This window comes from Onthophagus taurus, chromosome 7, assembly GCF_036711975.1.
Source record: "Onthophagus taurus isolate NC chromosome 7, IU_Otau_3.0, whole genome shotgun sequence".
In the NCBI taxonomy this organism is placed as follows: Eukaryota; Metazoa; Arthropoda; class Insecta; order Coleoptera; family Scarabaeidae; genus Onthophagus; species Onthophagus taurus.
Window position 1 is genome coordinate 5,087,617 of NC_091972.1, and position 26,957 is coordinate 5,114,573.

Here is a 26,957-nt window from a genome sequence, read left to right on the forward strand (position 1 = left end):
AATCCAATTATTACTATTTTTTATTTATAAGCTTTAAATCGATTAAACATCAAAATTGTTGATTTTCGAAAATTAACTCAATCATAACTCAAAAACTAAAAGCGATGGAGAAAAACTTATTATACATAAAACCTTAGTAATGGGCGATAAAGACTAAATCCATAACAAAATTGAACCCAATTATTACCATTTTTTATTTATAAGCTCTAAATCGATTAAACATGAAAATTGTTGATTTTCGAAAATTAACTCAATTATAACTCAAAAACTAAAAGCGATGGGGAAATACTTTTTATACATAAAACCTTAGTAATGGGCCATAAAGACTAAATCCATAACAAGATTGAACCCAATTATTACCATTTTTAATTTATAAGCTCTAAATCGATTAAAGATCAAAATTGTTGATTTTCGAAAATTAACTCAATCATAACTCAAAAACTAAAAGCGATGGAGAAAAATTTTTTATACATAAAACCGTAGTAATGGGCCATAAAGACTAGATCCATAACAAGATTGAACCCAATTATTACTATTTTTTATTTATAAGCTCTAAATCGATTAAACATCAAAATTGTTGATTTTCGAAAATTAACTCAATTATAACTCAAAAACTAAAAGCGATGGAGAAATACTTTTTATACATAAAACCTTAGTAATGGACCATAAATACTAGATCCATAAAAAGATTGAACCCAATTATTACCATTTTTTATTTATAAGCTCTAAATCGATTAAACATCAAAATTGTTGATTTTCGAAAATTAACTCAATTATAACTCAAAAACTAAAAGCGATGAGGAAATACTTTTTATACATAAAACCTTAGTAATGGGCCATAAAGACTAAATCCATAACAAGATTGAACCCAATTATTACTATTTTTTATTTATAAGCTCTAAATCGGTTAAACATCAAAATTGTTGATTTTCGAAAATTAACTCAATTATAACTCAAAAATTAAAAGCGCTGAGGAAATACTTTTTATACATAAAACCTTAGTAATGGGCCATAAAGACTAAATCCATAACAAGATTGAACCCAATTATTACTATTTTTTATCTATAAGCTCTAAATCATTTAAACATCAAAATTGTTGATTTTCGAAAATCAACTCAATCATATCTCAAAAATTAAAAGCGATGGAGAAATACTTTTTGTACATAAAACCTTAGTAATAGACCATAAGGACTAGATCCATAAAAAGATTGAACCCAATTATTACCATTTTTTATTTATAAGCTCTAAACCGATTAAACATCAAAATTGTTGATTTTCGAAAATTAACTCAATCATAACTCATAAACTAAAAGCGATGGGGAAATACTTCTTATACATAAAACCTTAGTAATGGGGCATAAGGACTAGATCCATAAAAAGATTGAACTCAATGATTACCATTTTTTATTTATAAGCTCTAAATCATAACATCGATTGCCAAAAAAATCATGAATCTGAAATATCTAGAGGTGGTTCGGCGACCACCTTAACCTTTTCCGTTTTCGATTCGATTCCCCACAAGAACCTCGACAGTCTGAAGCTCTTCAGAAGGCATGGAACGATCTCTACATCGAGTACCTCTCCGTGATGATGGCTATGTTCCCCAAGTGTCTTCGGGCAGTGTGAAGCCGAAGCTTGGATATTTCGAAATTTACTCTATGTGCTTCGTAGAAGTCCCGCCAGATCAACGAGGTCATCTTCGTAATGGAGGAGTGAAATCCTCAATGGGTTAATAGTTGAAACTTTCATTGATTCCATGTTCCGAGATAGCACCAACTGTACATTATTTACGAAGAGTTTAACTTTAGTTCTTAGTACAATTTCAAATAGTTATGATAATTACAAGTTTATTTTACAACATTCGTGAAGTGAATTAAATTTAACAACTAATTTTGTTTATTTCGTAATCACAAATCACATATAGGAATCAAATAATAATTACTTAATGGAAACTTAATAGTACAGATAACACGAAGGGGCTTGGTAATTGGCAGATTCATCCGCAATTATTTTCTTTAAAATAATAGACAAAATGCACGTAGTAAGGACACGACATCCTTTAAAAACCTCGTCACCATCTCAAATCATTACAGTTTTGAAAATAATCTTACAAGATGATTAACGGAATAACTTTAGATGATAGTGTTCAAGATGCGATTAAAAATATTAAAATAAATTTAAAGTTTGATAAAAATACCGATGTGAAAGTGTCTGAAGGATCAGCTTCCGGTGATGGTTACGCTTCAAAAACTTGCGCCGTCCAATTAAAATCGAATGAAAAAAAATTAGATTTGTTCGTAAAATACTTTCCGATCGACACCATCCAACAAAAAGAAGTGATTATAAAATTATTTAACAATGAGACTCGATTTTACGATCAAATTTACCCGATCTTCGAAAAATTTCAACTTTATAAAAACGTTAAAGCCCCTTTTAATAACGTACCGAAATATTTTAATCCGGGTGAAACTCGCGGGTTAAAACCGATCGTTTTAGAGAACTTAAAAGTTGAAGGATTCGATTTACGTAATCGACAAGAATTGATAGACGAGGAACATTTATGTTTAGCTTTGAAAGCGTTTGGGAAACTTCACGCCACCGGTTTTGCCTTGAAAGATCAAGATTTTGAAACATTTTTGAAGATAACCGATGGGGTTAAAGACGTTTTAGCCGATACGATTGTTGAGAGTGGGTTCGATAAAGTTATCGGAAGCTGTATTACGCAGTTTATTGAAAGTTTAGATCCGAAGGAAGATAAAGATATTTTAAGAGCTTCGAATGGTTTGCAAGAAAGTGTTGTGGATTTTATAAGAAATATTCCGGAGTTTCAAGGAAGATATTGTACTTTTTTGCAAGGCGATTGTTGGTCAAATAATATGATGTTTTTGTATAAGGTATAAAATTAAATTAGTTAAATTTGTTATTAATTAATTAAAATTTTTTAGGGTTCGAATAAGCCGTTAGGGATTAAATTAATCGATTGGCAAATTATAAGGGTTAATTACCCGGTTTTTGATTTAAGCTACTTCTTCTACAGCGCTGCAACTTCGAAAATGTTGGGAAATTGGGAGAATTACATGGGTATTTATCATAAATACTTTAGTGAGCATTGCAGAAATCTTGGGAGTGACCCAAATGAGTTATACCCTTTTGAGGTTCTTAAGGAACATTGGAGGAAGTACTCGAAATACGGATTGGGGATGGCGTTTTTGCTTGTTAAAGCGATGCTTTATGACAAGGATGAAGCACCTGATTTAGCGAAATCTTTGGAAGGTGATAAAATTGATGCGAATATATTTAATAACAAAACGAGACATCAAGATGTTTACGATAGAAAAATGAAGGATATATTTAGGCATTTTATCGTTAACAAATTTATTTAAAAATGATTACATTTGAAATAAACTATTTTTCTGGAAAGTATTTCGATCTTTTTTTCCCAGTCTCAATGATTTTACCTTGTTGTAAATCGGAAAGAATGTTATGCGTGCGGAGTTTCTTTTGAGCATCTTCTTTCTCTTGGAAATCGGCGATAATTTTAAGGTGTATCTTATCCAAAATATCTGCGATTTCGTTATAAATCATAAAGCATTTATTGTATCCTTCTTTGTCCCATCGGAAGCATTCGGTTACTTCAACGGCTACGTATGTGTAATTTGCTGAGCTCAATCGCAATCTATTTATTGGGGGCATACCAAAATGCATTCCATCCACCAAATGATCAACCTCGCTTTGTTCTTTCGTGTAAACAGCAACGGTGCCCCAAGAAATGAAATACATGTTAACATAAGGAGCGTCGGCTTTCAAAATAACATCGTGCGGCAAATAAACTTCTTGCTTGAGGTGAGCCAAAATAATTCCAACCACGGTTTTAGGCAAAACCTTAAAAAATTGAACTTGGTCGATTAACCTTTGACAGGAATGTAACCAAACTTCGTGTTGTAAATGTTCGGAAAGTAACGAAATCAAACTCGCCTCCCGAAAGTATTTCCGTTGGAATCGATTTTCGTAATAGACGCAAACTCGTTGTTTTAATTGCGGAGGTAATTTTTTCGATTTCATAAATTCATGAACTCCCAGCAAAAATTCTTCGTAACAAGTATCGGTACTTGCTCTCGATTTAAAAGTTAAATAAATCAATACGAAACAAACTATGTAATAAATTTGCCCAAAAATCGTAATAAACGATAAATAAAGTTGCTCACTTGCCTGATAACTTTCGTCCACATTTCCTCTTGACCCGCAAAGTTGAGTACTTATTAAATGCACCCCCCGAACATATCGCTGATACCAAGGTGTTAACGAATAATTATCCGAAATTTTAAAATGATTTAAAATCGATTCCATAATATACCCCATCAAATAATACGCAATCTTCGAATAAATAAACAAAAAACACGTCAACCAATGCAACAAAAGCAGTGTTAATAACGCCAAAAACGAAACGATATGTACTCGTTCGCTAACATTAAAATACAAACTTATTAATTTACTTCTTTTATAACACGAATACACCCTCGCCAATTTAACGAGTCGTATCACGTACATCAAATTGTAATAGATCTCATCACATTCCGGATTGAAGATTATTAAGAATGGTCTAAAAGTGAACGATCCGACAAAATCGACGAAAAAATATTTCGTCAAATAACTGTAGGCTATCGACTTCGGATTCAAGACGATCTCTTTCGTTTTTACGACGAAAAATCCGATGATATATCGCGTGAAACACAATAATAATAAAGCCGCATTTACCAAGGACGTAATCACGTCTAAAACCACAAATCTATCTATACCACTCCAAAATGCTGCTAAAAATGGGTCCGCTATGAAACAGAAACTCCAAAAGATAGCCGAAATAATGTCGACGTAAAAACTAAATTTGCTTAACGGGTGAATTACGAACCATGGGAAATTAAAAACGTGGCGTTTTCTTTCTTGGATAACGGCGGCTCCACTTCTACAATAATATTTCACCAGCGGGTGTTGTTTGTCAAGAAGAATAAATTTTCTAGATATTCTTTGAAGCCGTTCTAGGTAACCACTTAATGGAGATTGTTTGGCAAGGCAACTTTCTGATCCTTTTGGTGGAAGTCTACATGTATGATCGGCATAACGTCTAATGTGGTACATAATATAAAAAAGTCAATTGATTTTGACTAATTAAATATGACAATATTTCAATTTTTATGTATGATATATTTGACTGCTTGTTTTTAAACTAGGGCATTTAAATTTGTAACTAAAACAAGCTTATTAGATGCTTTAAACAAACTTATAGGTTAAGTTACCGGCATGTGAACATTTTGACATGACTACATTTTATTCGATTCTTTCAAAGTCGCAAGTGGTCAAATAAAAATCAATACACGAATAACTGTATTAATGTTGGAGGTGAATTCCTTCAAAGCACTTAGGTCCCAGCGGGCCTTTTATACACCCCCACAATTTACAGTTCATTCAGGGGTCAGAAAATCAGCCCAAGATTTTAATGAACGTTAATATAAAACAGAAGAGTATGTATTGTAATGTTTTAGTATGTGTCCCACTTGCTTTAAATTGAAATCAAACTCGTTGAAAAAATAGTGTTAAAAGAAAATGAAAGTTATACAAGAAAAACTGAAAAATCTTTACCCACAAGTAAGTATTGATAATGAATTATACAGGTAACTCTTGTGAGTTGTCTTTTGAGTTTAATTGGTTGATTTTTCTTTTGTAGGTTATGTTAAATAAAAAAAATAAATTATCAACCGACTCACTGCGAAATAAAAGGATTGGAATTCAATGTGGTAACAGGATAATGGATTGTTTCTTGGTTTCGGAGTTCGAACTAGTTTTTCTGGATTGGTTACTGGATTCCTCGTAGTTTCAGGTCTTTCTTTCGGATTATTCGGGATTGTCTACAGGATTCTTCTGACGGATGAGTGGACTGCTTGTCCTTCGGATTTGGATGACTTCGAAGATGTTTCAGGAGTTCTCGGATAAGGTTTGAGGATAATTCAATTATTTTATAATTTTGAGGTTATTTTTTTTTCTGTCAACCGACATGAAGGTATTGCCGGTCAGATGACGACTGTCTCCTGTTTACTTGCAATTTCCTTTTATACTCGGCACCCCTCCTGTTTCTGATTGGTTCTTAGGCTCGCGCCTTTTTCAAATTTTAAATGTTTGCGTCGAAACTAGCGTCATCTCTCGGATTTTCTTGGAACTAACCTTCAAAATTAAATTCTTTTTTCGTTGATTTCTCCCTTATTCCTTTATGAATCGTAATAAAACTTCGTATTCATCGTTGTCTTTTCTTGTTTTCAGATATACATTGGAGTACACGCCAAATTTCATCAATGAGTAAAATTAGAAAAATTTAATTTTAAATCAACGATTTCCTCTTCAAAATAACGTTAAAACATCAAAGGGTGGATGAAAAATGTGCTTTAAGAGCTGAACTAATTTAATTGATACCTTTTGAAGCAAACTAAACGGTTTTAGATAAAATTTCTACCAACAAAAATTTCTCTGTCAAAAATTTATGGTTATGTTTTTCTCGATGAACTATGAAATGGTTATTTTTATCACAGTATGTTCTTTATATCCGAAATTTGAGGCCATGGTACGCAAAGAATGGATTCCCTTAAGTACGCGAGGTTGGGACAGTCACAAACAATATGACTTACTGTCTCGTCTTTCATTTCACACCCTTTACAAAGGGATGTAATCGCCAGCTTCATGTAGAACATCCGGTCAGGTAGTGAGTGAGGAGCCTCAAGTCACTTTTGATTTTCCCAAGAACTGAGTTGATCTCATTCGGTCAGGATAGAGCAGAGTTTTCTTTGCAAAGACACCTACTGCAGTCGTTGAGATGGAGTTGATCAACTTTGATGCTGTATTAAAAGTTAGCCTTCTCAAGTATTTACCGATAGGACTTCACTAACGATGATGAAGTTTGTAGTTCGATGCTTACTAAGCGCCAGCATAGCTTATCTACTATCAGTGCAGATTACAATGTTTTTGCCAACTTTTTTAGAGTCAATGATCACATTATTTTATTTCGGCCTGAGCAGTCGTGCAGTACCTCTCAATGCTAAAGTGATACCCTGTTTAAGAAAGTAGGAATGATGTAGTCTGTGCGAGCTTCAAGGAGAAGTTACCTCACTCCAGAGTTCGCTTCGGACTATACGAATAACTATTTTAATATTTAAATTATTCTTTTTATTTTTTACAAAAATTTATAGGTTTTAGAAAATCAGATTCTATAAAATGAGAAATTAACGCTTTAATTCTTCTTTCCCATTCTCTAGAGTTTTGTAATTCAAAACTCGCCATTATATCTTTCATAGATGGTATATTATTTTCAGTTTCTAACTTCTGTTGATTGATTACGTCAGCGTCGGTAAGCAAAATTTTTTGTAGCAAAAATCCCACCACGAGTCCATATCGGGCAAAAATTTTCCATTCGTTTAAAAACGTTTCATACGAATAAATTGGTTCTTTTGTACCTATTAAGTTTTGTACGCAATCGGTTAATTTGTTGTGATAAATTTGGAGGAAGTTATCGAGCCGTTTTAATTGATCTTCATTACAACTGCTATAAAAAAATAGCGATACATCAACAATCGGTGTTGTTAATCTCATTAATTGCCAATCAAAAATACGAACTTCTTTTGGAGAACCATTCTGATAAATTGAAGGAAATTAAAGGAATTAAATTAATATTATTTAAGTATATTGTTACTTACGTGATATTTAAATATTAAATTGTTATTATGAAGATCCCCATGTGTCACAACAATGTTATTTGTAACTAAATCATCCAAACTTTTTAAAAAGTCCGATACATTCAAAGTGAAATCTTTAAAAATATCGTAATATTTATTATCTCGAATTGGATCTAATCTGGCTAATGCATAATTTGATATATACTCCATCGTATCACTAAAATCGTTAAGATTTAACGTAGTGTTAACACAACAAATATTTTTCACTAATTCCTTAAATTTCTCTTCATTTTCATTTTTAGTCGCGAAAGAAATAGAATGAAAATGAGCCAATTCTTCCAAAACGAGTTTAATATGTTCATCGTTCATAGGTTCTTTTCGATTATGTTGTTTAAATCCTTGAATTTTTAAGTTTTCCAAAAAAATTGTTTCCTGTCCGTCGTCTCTGTGTATTTTATAACATTTAGGTATCGAACGAAATATTTCCTTGACTCCTTTTTTCTCTTCATATTTTACGAATTCAGGATATATTATATCGTAAAAAACAAATTCGTTTAAATACGCGTATTTGATTATATTCTGTAAATACATTCCTGCTATTCTTATAGTTTTTATGAAAACATCCAATTTTTTATCTTTTCCTTTAACTTCAGCGATGTAATAGTTTCCCAAAAATCCATCACCACCGTTTACGTCAGATTTCACAGTTATTTGAGCGTCATCAATTTCTTTTTCAACAGCTAATAAATACAATAAATTTTCGATTTTTAAATAGATAGTGTTGTTCATTTTGCCAGAAGAAAAATTGAAATATTTAATATTTCGTTTTCAGATTATATTAATCTTAAATTAAGCCGTGAACCGTTAAAAAGTTAAAGTTCATGTTTATAATATCTAATCGGTTCTTTTTAAATCATTAAAAATATATTTTTTTAATAAAGATCATTGTTGTGTACTTTCGCAATGTTTTGGCGTTTTGCGGAACTTTAGAGATTTCGAATCGGACATTCCACTAACGTATGGGCCAAGGATTAGGCTTTCGAATGAGATACTATTTATCAAAATTGGTTGAGAAGTTCTCTTGTTGTAATCAAAATGCTATACATGTAAATTCCTGTCTCATTGGGGGCCAACCTCGCATAAGTCTTAACTATGGTATAAGAATATTATTCTTATACATACGGAACATAAACCCTAAGGTGTCTGGCAGACTATTACAGATATAGGAGCATAAAACCTTAAAGAATAGCATGGGCACCTCTGGATTTATTTCACTTAGAAGAGTAAAAGCAAAAATAGATATGTTGGTTACCTCTGCAGTTTGATAACTGAATGGTAAAGAACATTTTAATCACAATTGATAGCAAAAACTATATATAGTGTGTTAATTAAGTATGGTCATCAATGCAAGTATGCAACCAATATCACAATATTGGTATTGCAAATCGCGATATGTTTTGTATGTATAACAAATATTGACAATAGGATTAAGATTTGGGCTTTGTGATGGTGTTTTGAGGTGCTCTGAACAGTTGTACACGATCCAAAGTCTAGAATCTAGCGTGATATGCTTTGAATCATTATCCTGTTGACAATAAAAATTTTCTGCACATTGCTCAATTATTTTTGCTGTCAACTGTTAATAAAATGCTCTTTCTCACACAGTTGTTGAACTGTATAGGTAACTAAGACATCCACTTTTGCTTTTACTCTTCTATGTGGAATATATCATTAAAAATTCTTGTGTAATTCGTGATTTTCTAATTTTTCGGTGGGTGTTCGAATACTTATTTTGCATAGTGTACAAGAATAAACGTCTGTAACTTTTCTTACCATACGAAACGTTTTAACCAAATTTTCACATAATATAGATAAAGTATCATGTTTTAAAATGTATCTCATGGTTATTTAATAATATAATTTTTTTATATAAAAGAAAACTTAAACATAACCTTACTTTATCCCTCTTAGATGTATGCAAATGTGCCAACTTCATAATCCTAATTAATAAGTAGTTAAGAAAAGTGTTTAAATAAACTGTTTAATATATTTTTCTTTTTGCGATACGTGTCTATTGTGTAAAATGAACTAAATTCTGTTCAACATCGTTATTTGCAATTTCAAAAGTTTTCTAAATTTATTATTTTTTATATCACGCCATCTCTTGGCGAGGGGATAAAACAGTTTTATTGTAGTATAGAAAACTGTATAAAGTGGATTTAATAATGTGAATCCAAATTTGTAGCAAAATTTGTACTAGAAAATTCTAGTTTCAACTAATTTCTGGTATTTCTTAATTCCTATCTATTTTTTTTACATTATGTATTTGAATAACAGGATTTGAAATGGATAATAATAAATGTGTATTCATTGATAAGGCCTTGATACATCTTTATTATTTTTTTAAATATTTTTATATCGTGTCTTAATGGATAATTATTTATGTAAATTAATGTTACATCAAGTTGTTTGAAAACCAAATAAGGTAAACGAAATTTAACTCACAATTATTTTGGCAGGAAACTCAATGAATAAAAGATTTTGTAAAATTTCTTGAAATTTTATTAAAAGGCATGCACTCATTAAAGTTTCAGGCAACAAACAAGTAAATATCATTTAAGTTAATCGCTTAATTAATGTATCTGCGAGCAGCATTATTAATTAACACGTCGGCTTAACCAATTGACCGCGAGAAACGTCCTGAAAATGAAGTGAAATATCTATCCTGTAACAAGCAATTTATATAATTGTAGCTGATTGTTTACCAGCGCTTCCACAAAATTACCATGTGAAATTTATAATTAAGTAAAAATTTTACCTTGACCCACTGTGCATCTTAATATCTCATTTGCAAATAGATGAAGATATTTAAAGCACGAAAATACAAATCGTAATTGCAAGAAATACTGCCAACGATGTGTTTTAGCGAAATCCATTAGAAACGGTATTTGCACATCAAAATCACGTGTGCATCGTATTTTATCCTGTTTACTACAAATTTTTGTTAACTGATAAGAAGAACTTGAATATGTTAATGGTTATTTCTGGAATTATCAACGCATTTTTATCAACATTTTGTGGCGTAAAGCAGAAAATAAATGACGTCAAATTCAATTTAACTCAAAATTTGTAGTTATAATAAAAATAAAAAAGATCTAAATAACGAAATTGACGTCGGAAAAGGATGCAGAAAATTGTCGGGAAATGAGTTTACGTCGACGCGAAAAAAAGCGAACAAAACAACAAGGAAGTAATCAATAAAATTTTCCACGCTTTTTTAATTTCTAGTATAATAAGTTTGGAATGAACCAAATTTTTTTTGCATATTTCTCATCTCGAAAATAAAACGATAACGACTTATTACCAAGACAAATCTTGCAAGACTTATCACAAAACACTTTTAATATAGGACGAATCCAACGAACTGGATACAAGCTCGGATTAAACCAACTTTTTCCTGTATTAACTTGGATTACTAGGTTCGTACAAAAAAAAGGTAATTTCAAATAATAATTTGATATGCATAACTTTATTATAATGCATTTTACTTTTCATTTCAATCGATTATAAATACATTAAAACGACGTATAAAAAAATTACGTTGTTCAGGAAAGAAAAAATAACTTTGCGATAAAAAAACTAACAATAAACTTAAGGAAAAATACCACGTTGCATCATCTAAACGAATAAAAATCGCGCTTAATAAAACGTGCTGTGTAAATAGAACTTGTCGTGCCAACTAAAAATTTAACGGCAAATATTTACAACGAATAAGTAAATAGTACAATATCCGGAAATCGAGAATAAAGTGATTTATTACAAAGATAAATGCCAAATTCAACAGGACTAAATAAAGAATTTTACCTAACTGCTATTTATAAAACTACACAAAGTCAAGATGCTGACAGAAGATTAGATACTGTTAAAGGAAGACTAGATATTGCTTGTAGAAGAGATGTGAGTGCTGGCGTAAGACTAGGTAATGCTGATAGAAGTTTAGACATTGGTTGCAAAACAATTTGCTGTGCTTACAGAGGATTAGATACTACTTGTAGTACAAAATCCTTCTTATAGATGACTAGATCGTATCACTATGCAACTAAATACCGGTGATAAAGGACTACATTGATTGACTAATCATAAAGTGGACTGCCTTCCAAAGCCTAGATGTTACTAATGAAAGATTAGAGTCTGGCAGAAAACTTGACACTGCTATTGGAACACTAAACATTACTCGTCCTGTAAATATGGAGTACTGCAGGGTTTCATTCTGGGACCTATACTGTTTGCTCTATACATAAATATTCTATCTACCTTTTTGTGTTGACGATGTCACAACGCTTCTCTACGCGGATAATACAATGTTTGTTGCAAGAGGAAGGTTCCACGATCGAGTCAGTGCGAAGCTCGACACTGTTGTTGACGGCGCGGAGGAATGAATGTTATCAAAAAGATTAACCATAAATAAGAACAAAACACAGATTTTGAGTTTATTCAACATGAATAGTGAGGTAAAAACTATTAAGTTCCTTGGAATAAATCTGGATTCAACATTGAAATGGTGTACACATATTCAAAACTTCAAAAAATAGGTATTGGTTGTACAAAATACTGCTTATAAAAGGGTAGATACTGCAGACAGAAGACTAAATATTGCTTATATATTGCTTACAGAGTTGATACTGTAATCACAAGACTAGACACGTAAAGCAAAGAACTGAATACTGCTAATCGAAGACTAGATGCAGCTTACAGAAGACTGCTTACTTCTTTCGCAAAGTTAGATACTCATTGTGGAAGACTAAATGCTCCTTATAGAAGACTTCATTCGGCTAATAGGAGACTAACTACTGCTGGCAGAAGACTATATATTGCCGGCAAAAGACTTGATACGGCTAATAGAAGATCAGAAATTGTTAATAGAGGACTAGGCACAGAGGCCAAAAGACTGGAACTGCTAATTAAAGACTAATTCCTACTTATAAAATACTAGACTTTTGCAGAAGAGTTTATATTGCTGATAGGACACTAGATACTGTGGGATTGAAAACTAGAAGTAATTGTAAGTAAGGTCGGTTACTGATTTTTAGTATTACTGATGATCTAGCGTTAGTAGGGCGATAAAATAAGTTATAATAGAAGGAGTGTAAAGATGAAATAACCTAATAACTCTCAAGGAAAGAAGGAAGTTTAACGAGGTAACCATCAAAGTAGGCGATACCATGGCCACAAGCAGAATGCAGAACATCTTGTCCGGAGACACTGGTAGACTTTCTGAGCACAATAGGAAAAGGAAGAAAACAGGTACTAGGTGGAAGAACTTTGAGGCTTGAACGCCGAACCTGAAGGCAGGGGCGATGGCTTCATGGAAAACAAAGAAGAGGAACGAGTAGAGGGGGGATTCTTTCCCACTTGTCCCTGTACGTAGAAAGTTTTATACATTTCAAATAGTAAGGAATTAGGTTATGTTGGGTTGGGTTGGGTTGGGTTGGGTTGGGTTATACATTCCTGTATCTATAACATGAGGTTGTAAATTGTATCTACCAGATGAAACTTTCTAAAGGGTTGCAAGTGCTTGGTATTCATCTAATTTATTGCTGCCGTCTCAGAATCCCGCTCTTTCTATGTAAACCGACAGGAATTTCTTCTGTTTCAATCTCTTCATCCCTCTTCTTGATATGTGTACAGGGTGTCCCAATTTCGATGTCCGCATAGGCTATCTCCGAAACTAAAAGAGATAGAAAAAAAGTAGCTTACATGTCATGATCTCGTTTTTCGAGAAAATGTTAATGCCGAAAACTCCGAACGTCTATCGTCTATCGTCTATCGTCTTTTGTTTACGCCCTATCGGCAAAAACTGAAAATTTTGCGAAAACGACATTCGCAAATATCTCACTTATTATCAAAGATGGAGTATTATAAATAAAACATTATATGGGCTACTTTTTACGAAGAATTCAGTGGCGTAGGTAGAATTTTTTTCCCATCTTTTATTTTCGAGATTTTAGACGTAACTTTATTTTTTTAAATGGAAACCATAGTTGGCTATGACTTAAAATAATTTGTTATTTTCTTCTGATAACAAATATATATAGTTTGTAGGGTATATTTCTTATGGTTATTGAATAATTAACAAAAATTCATTTTGTTCTGTCTAAAACTAATGTATGTATTTAAAAGTTAATGTTGCTATGGTGATAACCATACATACTATGATGGAACATAATGTATCAAATAATTGCCAAAGTTTGTATTTAAAAATTCGATATCAACTCTGGCATTATGCACCAGCGTGTTAAGTGTCAAAGTATAACAAAACTGAATAAAACTTTACAATGAATTTCGAAAATTATGAAAAATGTAACATGATGGAATGCTATATGTTATCAGATAAGAATGCGACGTTAGCCGCGGAATTTTATTTCACAAGATATCCAGAAAGGAGACAACCGCACGTACGAACCTTCAGCCGGTCAGCAGAAAATTTAATAGATATTTGGTCCTTCCCCAAACCACATACAAAAACATACCAAAATGACCTGCAAGAGAAATTGCAACAAGACGTCTGACCCAAAAGACGCTGCTCCCGAATATGAAAGAAAAATAAGTATAAACCATACAAAGCGGGGCTAACTCATTATTTACGTGTCGGAGATCTCAATCGAAGATTAGAATTTTGTAGATGATATTTAAAAAAATTAAATAATCTGCGGTTTGTTCAAAATGTAATCTGGACCGATGAAGTCTCTGAGTGTTCAAAGAAGATTGGGGTTCAATGTATGGTATGCCCTTTTAGATAATAGAGTTTTGGCATATAGTATCTACCATAAAAACTTAAACTCAGGGAAATACCTCAATATATTAAGGCAGCACATTGAGCCTTTAGTCGACAATTTGCCACTAAATATGTCTCAAATGATATATTTTCAATATAACGGAGCACCAGCACATAATGCCAGAGTTGTTAGTGAATTTTTAAATACTATTACAAACTCAAGGACAATAAAATCTAACAGGACTGCTACATCCATTGTTGTGACAGCCTACCCGCAAACTACGTCACACCATTTTCCACGCCCAGCTGTTGTTATGGTCTATGCGTTTGCTGTGTGTTTTTAAAGGTTATATCCTAGACGTATTCATATTAGTTTTGAAGTTTTATGTTTTTAGAGGTATTAATGTCTATCATATAACCTCTAAAAACATAGACAGTTATCTACCAGGCGTGGCAAATAGTGTGACGTAGAGTGCAGGCAACCAACCCGTAGTCGACTACAAAAATACAATGGATGTAGTAGTCCTGTTAGATTCTACTGTCCTTGCTACAAACTTTGCCAATAATTGGAAACAATGCTTTCCCTCATGGTATGGTTATCACCATAACAACATTAAGTTTTAAATACATACAATAGTTTTAGAAAGAACAAAAAAAATTGATACATTATATTCCATCATAGTATGTATGGTTATCACCATAGCAACGTTAACTTTTAAATACATACATTAGATTTAGATGGAACAAAATGAATTTTTGTTAATTATTCAATAACTATAAGAAATATACCCCACAAACTATATATATTTGTTATCAGAAGAAAATAACAAATTATTTTAAGTCATAGCCAACTATGGTTTCCATTTAAAAAAATAAAGTTACGTCTAAAATCTCGAAAATAAAAGATGGGAAAAAAATTCTACCTACGCCACTGAATTCTTCGTAAAAAGTTGCCCATATAATGTTTTATTTATAATACTCCATCTTTGATAATAAGTGAGATATTTGCGAATGTCGTTTTCGCAAAATTTTCAGTTTTTGCCGATAGGGCGAAAACAAAAGACGATAGCTGTTCGGAGTTTTCGGCATTAGCATTTTCTCGAAAAACGAGATCATGACAAGTAAGCTACTTTTTTTCTATCTCTTTTAGTTTCGGAGATAGCCTATGCGGACATCGAAATTGGGACACCCTGTACATTGTAACTACGAGAATTAACAGAAATAAGTAATTTATAGTTATTAGTTTTCCGTGTAAGCTCCTTATTTCGGAAAATCGAGATGCTAGAAGGAATTTGTTAACTTAATAAGGACATGATATAGATAACGACACACTATGGATAAGGGGTTCTTGAAATTATATTAAAAAAATAGCACAATATAGGTTGATATTATCAATTTCAAAAATTATTAAATATGTTTTATTAAGAATTAATTTTTAAATGTTTGTTTTCAATGATGTTGATTGTAGCGCATATGGAACGTATCCGTGTAAAACCGGTGACATAATCAACCTAGAATTATAAGTATGCCTCTCGGTACCTGAAGCTGAATAGATTCGTATTTATATTAGTCACCCGGAAGTAATCTAATACTAATGAATAATGTAATAGGCAACTAAGTAGCAAGTCAATATATCATTTATTGGAATTTGCATGAAATAAATGTACTCTTCAATCTCTCAATCATAATGTTTGTTAAATTAGTTTAATAATCACTAGTATTTAGACAAAACATTAATACAACTTTTTTCATAAAAAAACAAACTATAATTAGTATTTGTCCAAGTTATTAATAAACAAAAGTAATTTAATTCAAGTTTGAACCGGCGGTTAGCCGGTATTAGCAATAATATAAAAAAAAGAGTGGTACCCTACTAATTGATAACAATGTGGTTCGTTGTGCATTCCCGCGAACAACTAACTATATATAAAACCAGCGATTCGTTCTCGTGTGCGTTTCAGTGTTGTCACGGAGTTTCGCGCGGCCAGCCAAATTCGTGAATTGAAACACGAAACGAAACCGTCGCCGTGGTTGGTCCCTGAATACGGCCCTGCGAACGGTACAAACCAGAGTCGAGACCCTCTATACTCTCCACACTGTCGTTTCAATTGAAAAATCAGTCTATCAGTTCGCGGGTGACAGTGCTTCGTATCACAGAGCCTCTGATATACTCTTATTTTTATTTTAACACGCGTTTTAGTGTCTATTCCAATTAAACCCGACTTTGAATTACTGGATACCTAATAAAGAAAAAGCAAAAAACCGAAAACGAAAGCTCACTTACTTATAATAATAAAGCTCAAACCGTTTGGAATCGAAAACTACCTGTTGAACGGTGAGTGTATTGTAACAGGATAACATAATATTTTAGGAAGTTTCACTGAAATTTATTCGCCTGAAACGAGATGAATTGAGCTTAAAGTTTTGGTATGTCGCGCCGCCACCAAATTTGTTTCTTGGAACACTTTTTAGAGTACCTACTTTTCTAATCGAGTCTATTAATCTATTTTAAATCCGCGACTTCCTTGATTTAATCCAGGGCAATTTAATGAATTTTATAACATAGCGTAATACACTAAACGAGATGAACCGTGTTTAAAAAAATAACAACAATCTTTACTCTCTCTCTCTCGTTTCAAATGAGTAATAGTACTATACTTTAGGCGTATCAAGGACGTTACATTATTTGCAATTGAATCGATTCGTGTGTGCACAAACTAGCGTGAGATTTACTAATCTCAACGGGTACCATGGAAAAATTGACAACTTTAAAATTACACTTTTTATTACAAAGCATAATCAATTTGTTGTTATATTAAAATCGTGTATTCTTGGAAATTATCGATGTTTTTCTCGGTTTGTATCCTTGACCCTTAAATTATGGTGATTTTTTTAATGATTAGGATTATTTTATGACGGTTAAATTTTCGATTATTTAAATATTGATAAAAAACGATTTTTTAATTTAGATTAAGTACTTAAGTATAATTTTTCAGTTTATAAATCTCGAGAGACAGTCGTAGAACAAAGCTGTTGTTAATAAAATCTACGTAAAGTAACATCAATTGTTGTTAAGGAGATAATGAGCTATTTTTGATTGAGCTTTTAAATTAATCTTACAGGAATTATTCTCAAATTCATTTTATTTACTGTAATAAACTTTACATCTTAACATTAAAATTATAATAAAGTTATCTATCTAGGAAAACCTAAATCGAATGTTAATTAACACTTAATCTAACGTTAATCGAAAATAAACTCTGAGTTAAGATCAGACTAAGTTAAAAATAGATTTCAAAAATTTTAATCGAACCTTAATCAAGACTTCAATGTTTCAATTCTTGTAGTTTTTGAATGCAAATTTAGACATTCTTCTTATTTCTCAAAAATCTTTGTTTTTTTTTACTAAATAGTGTTTTATATCAATGAATACAAAGACATCAATAAATTGTAAATTGGGTCAATGGCGTAAATGTTACAATGCGCGGAATGAGTATATTGTTATGTCGACGATTATTTTTGTTTTCTAAACACAAAGTTTTTTAAATCCAACTAGTTACTGATAGAGCATTTTACTAAGAGTACTTTTTTTCACAAAATAGATCAAGGAAATCAAAAATACTTTCAGATTTCAAATCGAGTCATTGGCGTAGATGTTATAGTGTGCAAAATAAATACGCTGTTATTCAAGAATTTCTCGTTTTCTTTAACAGAAAATTATTATTATTTCCCAATCGCTTGCTGATAGAGTATTTTAATAAGAATAACTATTTGTGCAAAATACATCAAGGAATTCAAAAATATACTCAGATTATAAATTACGACAGTGACGTAGAAGTTACAGTGCCTTAAATGAATGTATTGTAATTTCGACATTTTTTGTGTTTTTCTAACACAAAATCTTTTTTTATGTCAACCGGTTACTGATAGAGCATTTTATTACCAGTACCTTTACACTAAATAAATCAAGGAATTCAAAGATACTTTCAGATTTTAAATCGACTCATTGGCGTAGATGTTATAGTACGCAAAATGAATACGTTGTTATTCGAGTATTTCTTGCTTTCTTTAACAGAAAATTATTATTATTTCCCTATCTGATAGCGTATTTTAATAAGAATAACTATTTGTGCAAAATACATCAAGGAATTCAAAAATATATTCAGATTATAAATTACGACAGTGACGTAGAAGTTACAGTGCCTTAAATGAATATATTGTGATTTCGACATTTTTTTGGGTTTTTCTAACACAAAATCTTTTTTTATGTCTTAAACGATAACTGATAGAGCATTTTACTAAAAGTACTTTTTTTCACAAAATAGATCAAGGAAATCAAAAATACTTTCAGATTTCAAATCGAGTCATTGGCGTAGATGTTATAGTGTGCAAAATGAATACGTTGTTATTCGAGAATTTCTCGCTTTCTTTAACAGAAAATTATTATTATTTCCCAATCTGATAGAGTATTTTAATAAGAATAACTATTTGTGCAAAATACATCAAGGAATTCAAAAATATACTCAGATTATAAATTACGACAGTGACGTAGAAGTTACAGTGCCTTAAATGAATATATTGTGATTTCGACATTTTTTTGTGTTTTTCTAACACAAAATCTTTTTTTATGTCTTAACCGGTTACTGATAGAGCATTTTATTACCAGTACCTTTACACTAAATAAATCAAGGAATTCAACGATACTTTCAGATTTTAAATCGGCTCATTGGCGTAGATGTTATAGTGTGCAAAATGAATACGTTGTTATTCGAGAATTTCTCGCTTTCTTTAACAGAAAATTATTATTATTTCCCAATCTGATAGAGTATTTTAATAAGAATAACTATTTGTGCAAAATACATCAAGGAATTCAAAAATATACTCAGATTATAAATTACGACAGTGACGTAGAAGTTACAGTGCCTTAAATGAATATATTGTGATTTCGACATTTTTTTGGGTTTTTCTAACACAAAATCTTTTTTTATGTCTTAAACGATAACTGATAGAGCATTTTACTAACAGTACATTTTTTCACAAAATAGATCAAGGAAATCAAAAATATTTCCAGATTTCAAATCGAGTCATTGGCGTAGATGTTATAGTGTGCAAAATGAATACGTTGTTATTCGAGAATTTCTCGCTTTCTTTAACAGAAAATTATTATTATTTCCCAATCTGATAGAGTATTTTAATAAGAATAACTATTTGTGCAAAATACATCAATGAATTCAAAAATATACTCAGATTATAAATTAAAGCAGTGACGTAGACGTTACAGTGCGTTAAATGAGTATATTGTGATTTCTAGCTCTTACAACGTGCTAAATAAATGAAGAGACTTTTGATGATTAAGTGATTGATGACTAAGTTGATTTAGGATGTCCGGCGCCTGAAAAGTTTGTTGTGTTTTTATAATAGATATCAGTTTCGCATTTACACAAAATGGTTATAGTAGGACAAACATTTTCGTTTAAGATTTATCTTGTATAATTGTTTTGATTTTGTTGTAATGGCTTTTAGAAAACTTTCATATGTAACGACTTTATATGTTTGGATTCACAAAATTGGCACGTATCCATGAAATTGGTGAAGTGTATAACAAGGACATGTTTCTGGTTTACGATTACAATTAAATTACTTCACGATAAATTTGTTTCTATTTTTGACACTTATCCGCCTGCAAAGTTAAATTCGATTTAAACCTTTGGTTAGAGAGATAGTAGCACAGATCTGATTGGACTATACTGAATAGAAGATCTCAATTGCAGCAACTCCGTAACCATCAACATTGACTCCAATTTATTCACCAAAAAAGAAAAACTACCATGATTCTAGTATACTGGCAACTATTTTCAAAGGACCTATTTCCAAAGGTTATCAAAGATATGATATATCCAGGACATTAACATTTATTATTGATCAATAAGGAAGATAGTAGGTCTGATGAGAGTACACTAAGAAGATGATTTGAATTGCAGGGTCTCAGTAACCAACAACTTCAACACTACAAATCTCAATTGTAGAGTCTCATCTGCCTGCAACTTGTAGTCGTTGTGGTGTTAGTGTACCAACAGCTTTTGTATATTGACACAATCGAAACTTATTAAAAATAGGCGAAGAATACAGACAAAACATCATAACCTTGGTGTGTTGATAGCTATTATGTGCGAAGTCTATTTTATTATTTATTTATTTTCATGTTATCCAATACGAACATTTTTTTACGATTATTCTTAGTTTACGTTTAAATTCCGAGATTTCAAAAATTATTTTTATTACCTCATTTAACCTTCCGCCTAAAAAAAACTCCTCAACTTTAAAGTTCGTGTCCCAAATTCTTAAACACCAGAACTAAATTTAATCTCATTTGTCATCAAGACGGAAAGCTTAAGGAATGCTACGACAAAGCAGCGGACATAACTATACATTTTATATAATTAACGAATAATTACTTTAAAATATTTTTTTGTTTAAGTTATGTGTAAAATTTTAAAACAGACTCTAATTCATCATGATGGTAGATTTATATTTGAGGAAAAATAGTATGCGGTCGGAGTTGGCACTTTTGCCCAATTCTAAATATAAAACGAGAAGAAACCTTTGCGATTTCGAAACGACTTTTGGCTCGTTCCGATTGTATAATAAAAAATATTTTTTTTTAAATTTTTTTATCACAAAAGGTGTCTTATGAAACTTGAGCAAATATTAATTGCTCGTTTTATAATATTTTGAGAATATTTTTTTAACAAAGTAATCTCCGTGCAAATACAATACAACATCCTTTGCACATGTTCAAATACGAGTCGACGGGAGGCATAATTCACTGTCCCCCACATCCACAGTATTTCCTTTAATTAGGGCGTAAGTAACACATAACAATATCGCAAATTAAATTCGTTCGGATTAATGTGTGAGTCAATAAATATTAGTTTTCTTTTAAATCGATTAAAATATTAATAAATAGAGTGATAAGAAATTATCAATATGAACTTTTTTTTTCTTTAAATGTTTTGTTTATGAATTATATCAATTTTATCGCACAGCTGTTGGTTGATCTTGACCAGTTATTGCAAAATTATGATTTACTAGAATGTTTATTGAGGTTGTTGATAATAAAATAATTTTTTTCTTTTAATTTCCAGAAAATGAAGATATTCCAAAAGAAAAAATCCTTCCTTAAGGATAATTTATTAACGATCCTCACGGTAGTTGGTGTTTTTGGAGGAGTAATTCTCGGGATTTCTTTAAGAAGCTCAACCGACCCTTGGTCAAAACGTCATATAATGTACCTAGAGTTTCCAGGAAAAATTTTCTTGCGAATGTTAAAAATGTTAATTGTCCCGTTGTTAGTATCTTCGGTGGTTAGCGCTGTGGGTTCCTTGGATTTATCATTATCCAAGAAAATTGCTTTCCGATCAATTGGTTATTACGCTGTAACTACAGTCCTCGCTGTAACCCTTGGAATTATTTTGGTGGTTACCATCCGACCTGGTGCTGGACTTTCTGAAAAGTTTGGGAATGAAACGTCTCAAGTTCAATCTGTGCGAAATGTTTTAACTCAAGATACATTAATGGATTTAATACGGTAAGATTAAAAAAATTCGTCATTTTAATTCAGTTTAATAAATCAAATTAAAAATTAGTCGATTAAAATAAATTTTAATGTACGGAAAAAGGTGATCCTTTCACAACAGGACACCTTGCAATGTCGGAGTTGAAATGGCAAATGTTGTACTGCGATGGAACCGCTAGCAGGACATAGCTTATTGGGGCAGGAAATTTCGATGTTGATGCTAATGATCTCATGTCACGGTGTATCCGGTTTCGGAACGGCTCTTGCGGCGACGTCGGCCCGAGTTGTAGAGATCAATTTGGCACGGAAAATAACTTCGTGTAATGTGATTATTAGCAATTATACATCTTCGTAATCTCTATTTTTTGATTCTACCACAACATCTCACTCACATCTTTCTTTTTCGTTTTGTTGCAGAAATTTGTTTCCACCGAATTTAATTCAAGCCACATTTGCTCAGGTAAGAAAACAAAAACGTGTATAATAAAAAATTTATTATATGGAACTTTCCATATTATTCAAAATTACTTAATTTTATTATAACGTATTAAGGTCAAAGAATATCTCATAAAAAGTAGGGCATTTAAAATCATTTTAAAAATTTTATTGCCCATTTTCAAAACGAAATTTGTAATTCCTACTGAAATCTTTTCGGAAAGGTCAAGGTTTGGGATCTTATAAAAAGTAGGACAAACATCATTAAGTCAACGTTTAATCCGATCCTTTAGTAATCAACAACTTGATAAATTCATAATTAGTACTTTTTACTCGTACAAATAAATCCTCTTTTACAAATCCAGTACATTTCCATTCAATCCATTTCGATGTATTTATTTCTAATATTCGATGCAAATTGAATGTACAAAGTATTATTTAAGCGGATTATTATTCGACGGGGTTCCAATAATTCCTCGAATTTTGTTCAACTCAGCCTCCGATATTTTGAAACTAACAAACAGAAAAATCAATACGTAATTACTGTTTATATTTTAAAATAGCAAGGTTACGACAACGGGTTAACCAAGTTTTAAATCAGCACGTGTACGCAGTACACTTCATTAAACACTTCATAAATATGGTAATTTATACTTGTAATCGTACCAAGAACGAGTTTTATGATCATACAATATTAACGTAAATTTGTTTCATGATACATTGATTCATTTCTTTTTGTTAAATTTTAGTATCAAACAGTTCTCGTTGCCCCACCAAAAGATGATTCAGGTAAAAATATATTTATAATTAAAATACCATCAGTTTATGAATCGTCGCATTAGAATAACAAAATTTATGTCAATTTATGTGCACAACTAAGTAAGGAGTATTCTACTGGATAAAGATTGGAAGAGAAATTTCAAACACAATATCCTAAAAAACTGTAAAAACTACCGCAAGTGACATGGCTTTAATAAAACTGTAATTATTTTCTTTTAAAACTACTAAATTAGTATCAATATAAGCAGCGTTAGTATAATGTAGCGTCTCGGTCGATATCGACCTTGATTTAATTAACCCAAAACAAGTATTTTTCCTTCAAAATTTCAATTTTGCATCAATTTGGTACTAACCTAGCACATCGTCAACTTAATCATACTAAAATATGCATTTTCTTTAAAAACTTTTTATTTTCTACATAGATTTAGTTTTGTTGTAGCTCCTCGGCCGCAAGCAACCTTGTCTTAATTAAAACAACATTTTTCGTAAAACCTATTTAGCTTTTGAACAATATGGTATCAATTTGGAGTCTCAAGAGACGTTCTTGAATTCAGAATTAAATTAAGTTCATCATCAATTGCTAAACGTTAAACCATAGATTGATAGATGACCGATTTTTCAAGCAGTAGTTAATCTTCTGCAACCAGTATCTATTTTTCTACATGCAAATTTTCGTGCTTTGGAAGAACTATGTAATCTTCTGCCATGTGATTTCAAACTATTACAACATTACCGAAAATTCTACTTCACGATGCGGAGATCCAAGACGATAACGCTGTTTTTATTTCTGCCTAAGATAGCTTCTCAGTCTAGTTCTAAACTACTATCGGTGGCAAAAGTCAAGGCTACCACCAATTCATTTTTCGTTAGATAGTTTTTGAGAAAAAAAATCGTAAAGTTGACAAAGTTGACGGCACCGTAAAAAATCGGATACTTTTTTCATTTAACTCGCGATAAAAAGAAAACCGAGAATCAGAAAATTTTCAAATTAATATATTTTACGTAGAAATGTTCAATAATTACAACACACTTTACCGCAATTATTTTTATCGAGCGGTTGCGAAGATATCAATCTTTAAAGTGAGGGGCCTTGACTTTTGGCACGGATAGTAGTCTCATCTAGTCTTCTGTTAATCCTTTTCAAGTATCTAGTCTCCTGCAAACAATGTTTTAGTCTTCTGCAAGCAGTACATAATCTTTTGCAAACAATACCTAGTCTTCTCCAACCAGTACCTAGTGTTGTATTAAAAATATTTAGTCTTCTGCACATTGAGATGCTACCTGAAATCTTCTGCCAACTGTATATAATGTTCTGTAACACTACCCAGTCTTCTGCAAGTAATATAAAATCTACTAAAAGCAGTATCTGATGTTCTATAAACTGTAAATAACCTTCTACTAACAGCATCAAGTTTTCTGCCACTAGTTAATATTCTGTAAACGGTACATACATCTCTATTAATAATAGTGGATCTTCTGCCAGTAGTATCAAATCTTCTACAAACAGTATCTAGTCTTCTATTAACACCATTTAGTCTTCTGCAAGCAGTATTTATTCTACCTAGTCTTTTACACGCAGTATCTAATCAAGATAGTAGTAAGATAGTATTTCTTATGTAAATATTTTCTGCAAACAATACTTGGGTACTACTATGGTGGCGATAATTAGATAATGTGTGATACTTTATTTCATGAATTGAAATTGTTATTCTAATGCAACGAAACGATATCTTTATAAACTTAAATTAATATTAATTGATTATATTAATTTTTAAGATCCAGAAAAAGAAATTCCTTTAACCGATTATACAATAACGAATCGTTACGAAAACACCACGAATGTTCTTGGTTTAGTGGTATTCGCGATAATTCTTGGAGTCGCTTTGGGAATGATGAAGGAAAAGGGGAAAACACTTCTAAATTTCTTCCAAAGTACTAGTGAAGCTATGATGGTGATTACAAGATGGGTTATTTGGTAAACAAAGTGTATTAGTTGGTAAATTTATTAATTAATAAAAAATAATTATTAGGTTTTCGCCAGTCGGTGTTTTCTTCTTGGTGGCTGCTCAAGTACTCGAAACAAAAAGTTTTGCCGGTTTAGTAGAAAAACTAGGACTTTACTTCATGACCGTTCTAATCGGTTTATTGGTCCACTGCTTCATCACGTTATCAATCCTTTATTTTTTGGTTACAAGAAAACTTCCTTTCAAAGTTCTTGGCGGGTTGAGTCAGGTTTTGGTTACCGCGTTTGGAACAGCATCGAGGTATTTAATTTTATTTTGCAAAAGAAAATTTTATGTTTTTGAGACGATATAATTTTTTAGTTCAGCAACAATGCCATTAACAATCCAAACATTGGACGATATGGGTATTGATCCTAGAGTAACGAGATTTGTGATTCCGGTTGGGTCAACTATTAACATGGATGGAACGGCTTTATACGAAGCTGTTGCAGCTATATTTATCGCTCAATTTAGAAAGGTTCCGTACTCATTTGGGCAACTCATAGCTGTGAGGTAACTTTAATTTAATTTGAACAAAAATGAATATGTAATTTTGGAAAAAATCTTTTTTAGTATAACTGCCACATTTGCAAGTATTGGAGCTGCTGGAATCCCACAAGCTGGTTTAGTTACAATGGTGATGGTTTTAGATACTGTTGGACTCCCATCTAGCGATATTTCCTACATCTTAGCTGTAGATTGGCTTTTGTAAGGGTGTTATTAAAATTATTCTTTATTTTAAATTAATTTTTGTTTGAAATTTTTAGAGATCGTTTCCGTACTACAATAAACGTAATTGGTGACAGTCTTGGAAGCTGTATAGTGGATTCTTTAAGCAAAAATGAATTGTCTAAAATGGACGATATAGATCGATTAAACGCGGATCCTCACGAATTGGTTGAAATAGCAAAAGCAGACTCACACGTATAGTTCTTTACAAAGAAACAAGTGTATCAAAAATAAAATTGTAATCTAGTCTGAATTCGTGTGTAATTCAAAATGTTCAGACAGCCAAATATAATGTGCCAGGGTAATTATCCACGTTAAATGCAATTTTAAAAGCAATTTAATATCAACTTAAACGAGTGCGTTCAATACTCAAGATTGTATTATTCAAAGTTCCAGTGAAAATAATAAGAAATTAAAAAAAAATTATAATAAAACGTTGATAGTAATTTATTATACTCGTCGTTTAATATTTAATCAAACTTCTTGTTTTCCATGAATGTGTAGAAATTCCAATTGTGAACTTAGTAGAAACGTTAGTTGTCGCCTCAATGTAAATAAATCCATCGTATCGACTCAAATATTCGTAATGTTAAATAATAAATGTATGTTATTATTTTAAAGATTAACTTGATTTAGTTAATAACGCTATAACTTGATGAAATCGCGATAAAGAAGATTTTTGGGACCAATTACTTTTTTTAATAAGTTATAAATTAAAATATTTTTAATTAATTAATTAATTAAGAAAGTATTTTATAAGAAAATTACTGCCGTTAATGTTTAATTATAATTGATTTTATTACTATTATCTAGTACAACGTTTGAAATCGGACACGAAAATTAATAATTAATTATTAACATTATAAAAAAATTTGTTATAAATTTACTAATATATTTTTTTGTAAAGCGTGGGACATATAACTGGTTAATAAATAAGCATGAAATTT

At 31.4% G+C, this 26,957-nt stretch overlaps 4 protein-coding genes and 1 long non-coding RNA gene across 7 annotated transcripts; 2 read left to right on the forward strand and 3 right to left on the reverse strand.

Annotated features, from left to right (window-relative positions):
- Positions 1 to 1,387: 1,387 nt before the first annotated feature.
- On the reverse strand, positions 1,388 to 6,409 carry LOC111429137 (potassium/sodium hyperpolarization-activated cyclic nucleotide-gated channel 4-like). The gene has a single exon (XM_071197459.1). It carries the CDS (start codon positions 5,131 to 5,133, stop codon positions 3,406 to 3,408), a length of 1,728 nt encoding a protein of 575 aa, XP_071053560.1. The 5' UTR covers positions 5,134 to 6,409; the 3' UTR covers positions 1,388 to 3,405.
- Positions 2,115 to 3,423, forward strand: LOC111429209 (uncharacterized). Its single transcript, XM_023065058.2, has 2 exons — positions 2,115 to 2,894; positions 2,946 to 3,423. Exons 1-2 carry the CDS (start codon positions 2,115 to 2,117, stop codon positions 3,381 to 3,383), a joined length of 1,218 nt encoding a protein of 405 aa, XP_022920826.2. The 3' UTR covers positions 3,384 to 3,423.
- Positions 6,410 to 7,191: 782 nt separating the features above from the next.
- Positions 7,192 to 9,787, reverse strand: LOC111429208 (uncharacterized). 2 transcript variants are annotated; one of them, XM_023065057.2, is made up of 3 exons: positions 9,670 to 9,787; positions 7,734 to 8,452; positions 7,192 to 7,671 (listed from the first exon to the last, which is right to left on the reverse strand). In XM_023065057.2, exons 2-3 carry the CDS (start codon positions 8,301 to 8,303, stop codon positions 7,207 to 7,209), a joined length of 1,035 nt encoding a protein of 344 aa, XP_022920825.2. In that variant the 5' UTR covers positions 8,304 to 8,452; positions 9,670 to 9,787; the 3' UTR covers positions 7,192 to 7,206. The 2 variants fall into 2 exon arrangements, with proteins under 2 accessions (XP_022920825.2, XP_022920823.2); XM_023065055.2 differs by lacking the exon at positions 9,670 to 9,787 and having other exon boundaries at positions 7,734 to 9,641.
- Positions 9,788 to 10,078: 291 nt separating this feature from the next.
- On the reverse strand, positions 10,079 to 10,738 carry LOC111429135 (uncharacterized). 2 transcript variants are annotated; one of them, XR_011641152.1, is made up of 2 exons: positions 10,531 to 10,738; positions 10,079 to 10,437 (listed from the first exon to the last, which is right to left on the reverse strand). It is a non-coding gene; the product is annotated as an uncharacterized lncRNA (long non-coding RNA). The 2 variants fall into 2 exon arrangements; XR_002708158.2 differs by having other exon boundaries at positions 10,498 to 10,738.
- A 5,700-nt stretch (positions 10,739 to 16,438) lies between these two features.
- LOC111429192 (Excitatory amino acid transporter 1) lies at positions 16,439 to 26,957 on the forward strand. Its single transcript, XM_023065040.2, has 9 exons — positions 16,439 to 16,822; positions 21,633 to 22,075; positions 22,481 to 22,523; positions 23,248 to 23,287; positions 25,055 to 25,253; positions 25,309 to 25,542; positions 25,603 to 25,794; positions 25,855 to 25,989; positions 26,049 to 26,957. Exons 2-9 carry the CDS (start codon positions 21,636 to 21,638, stop codon positions 26,209 to 26,211), a joined length of 1,446 nt encoding a protein of 481 aa, XP_022920808.2. The 5' UTR covers positions 16,439 to 16,822; positions 21,633 to 21,635; the 3' UTR covers positions 26,212 to 26,957.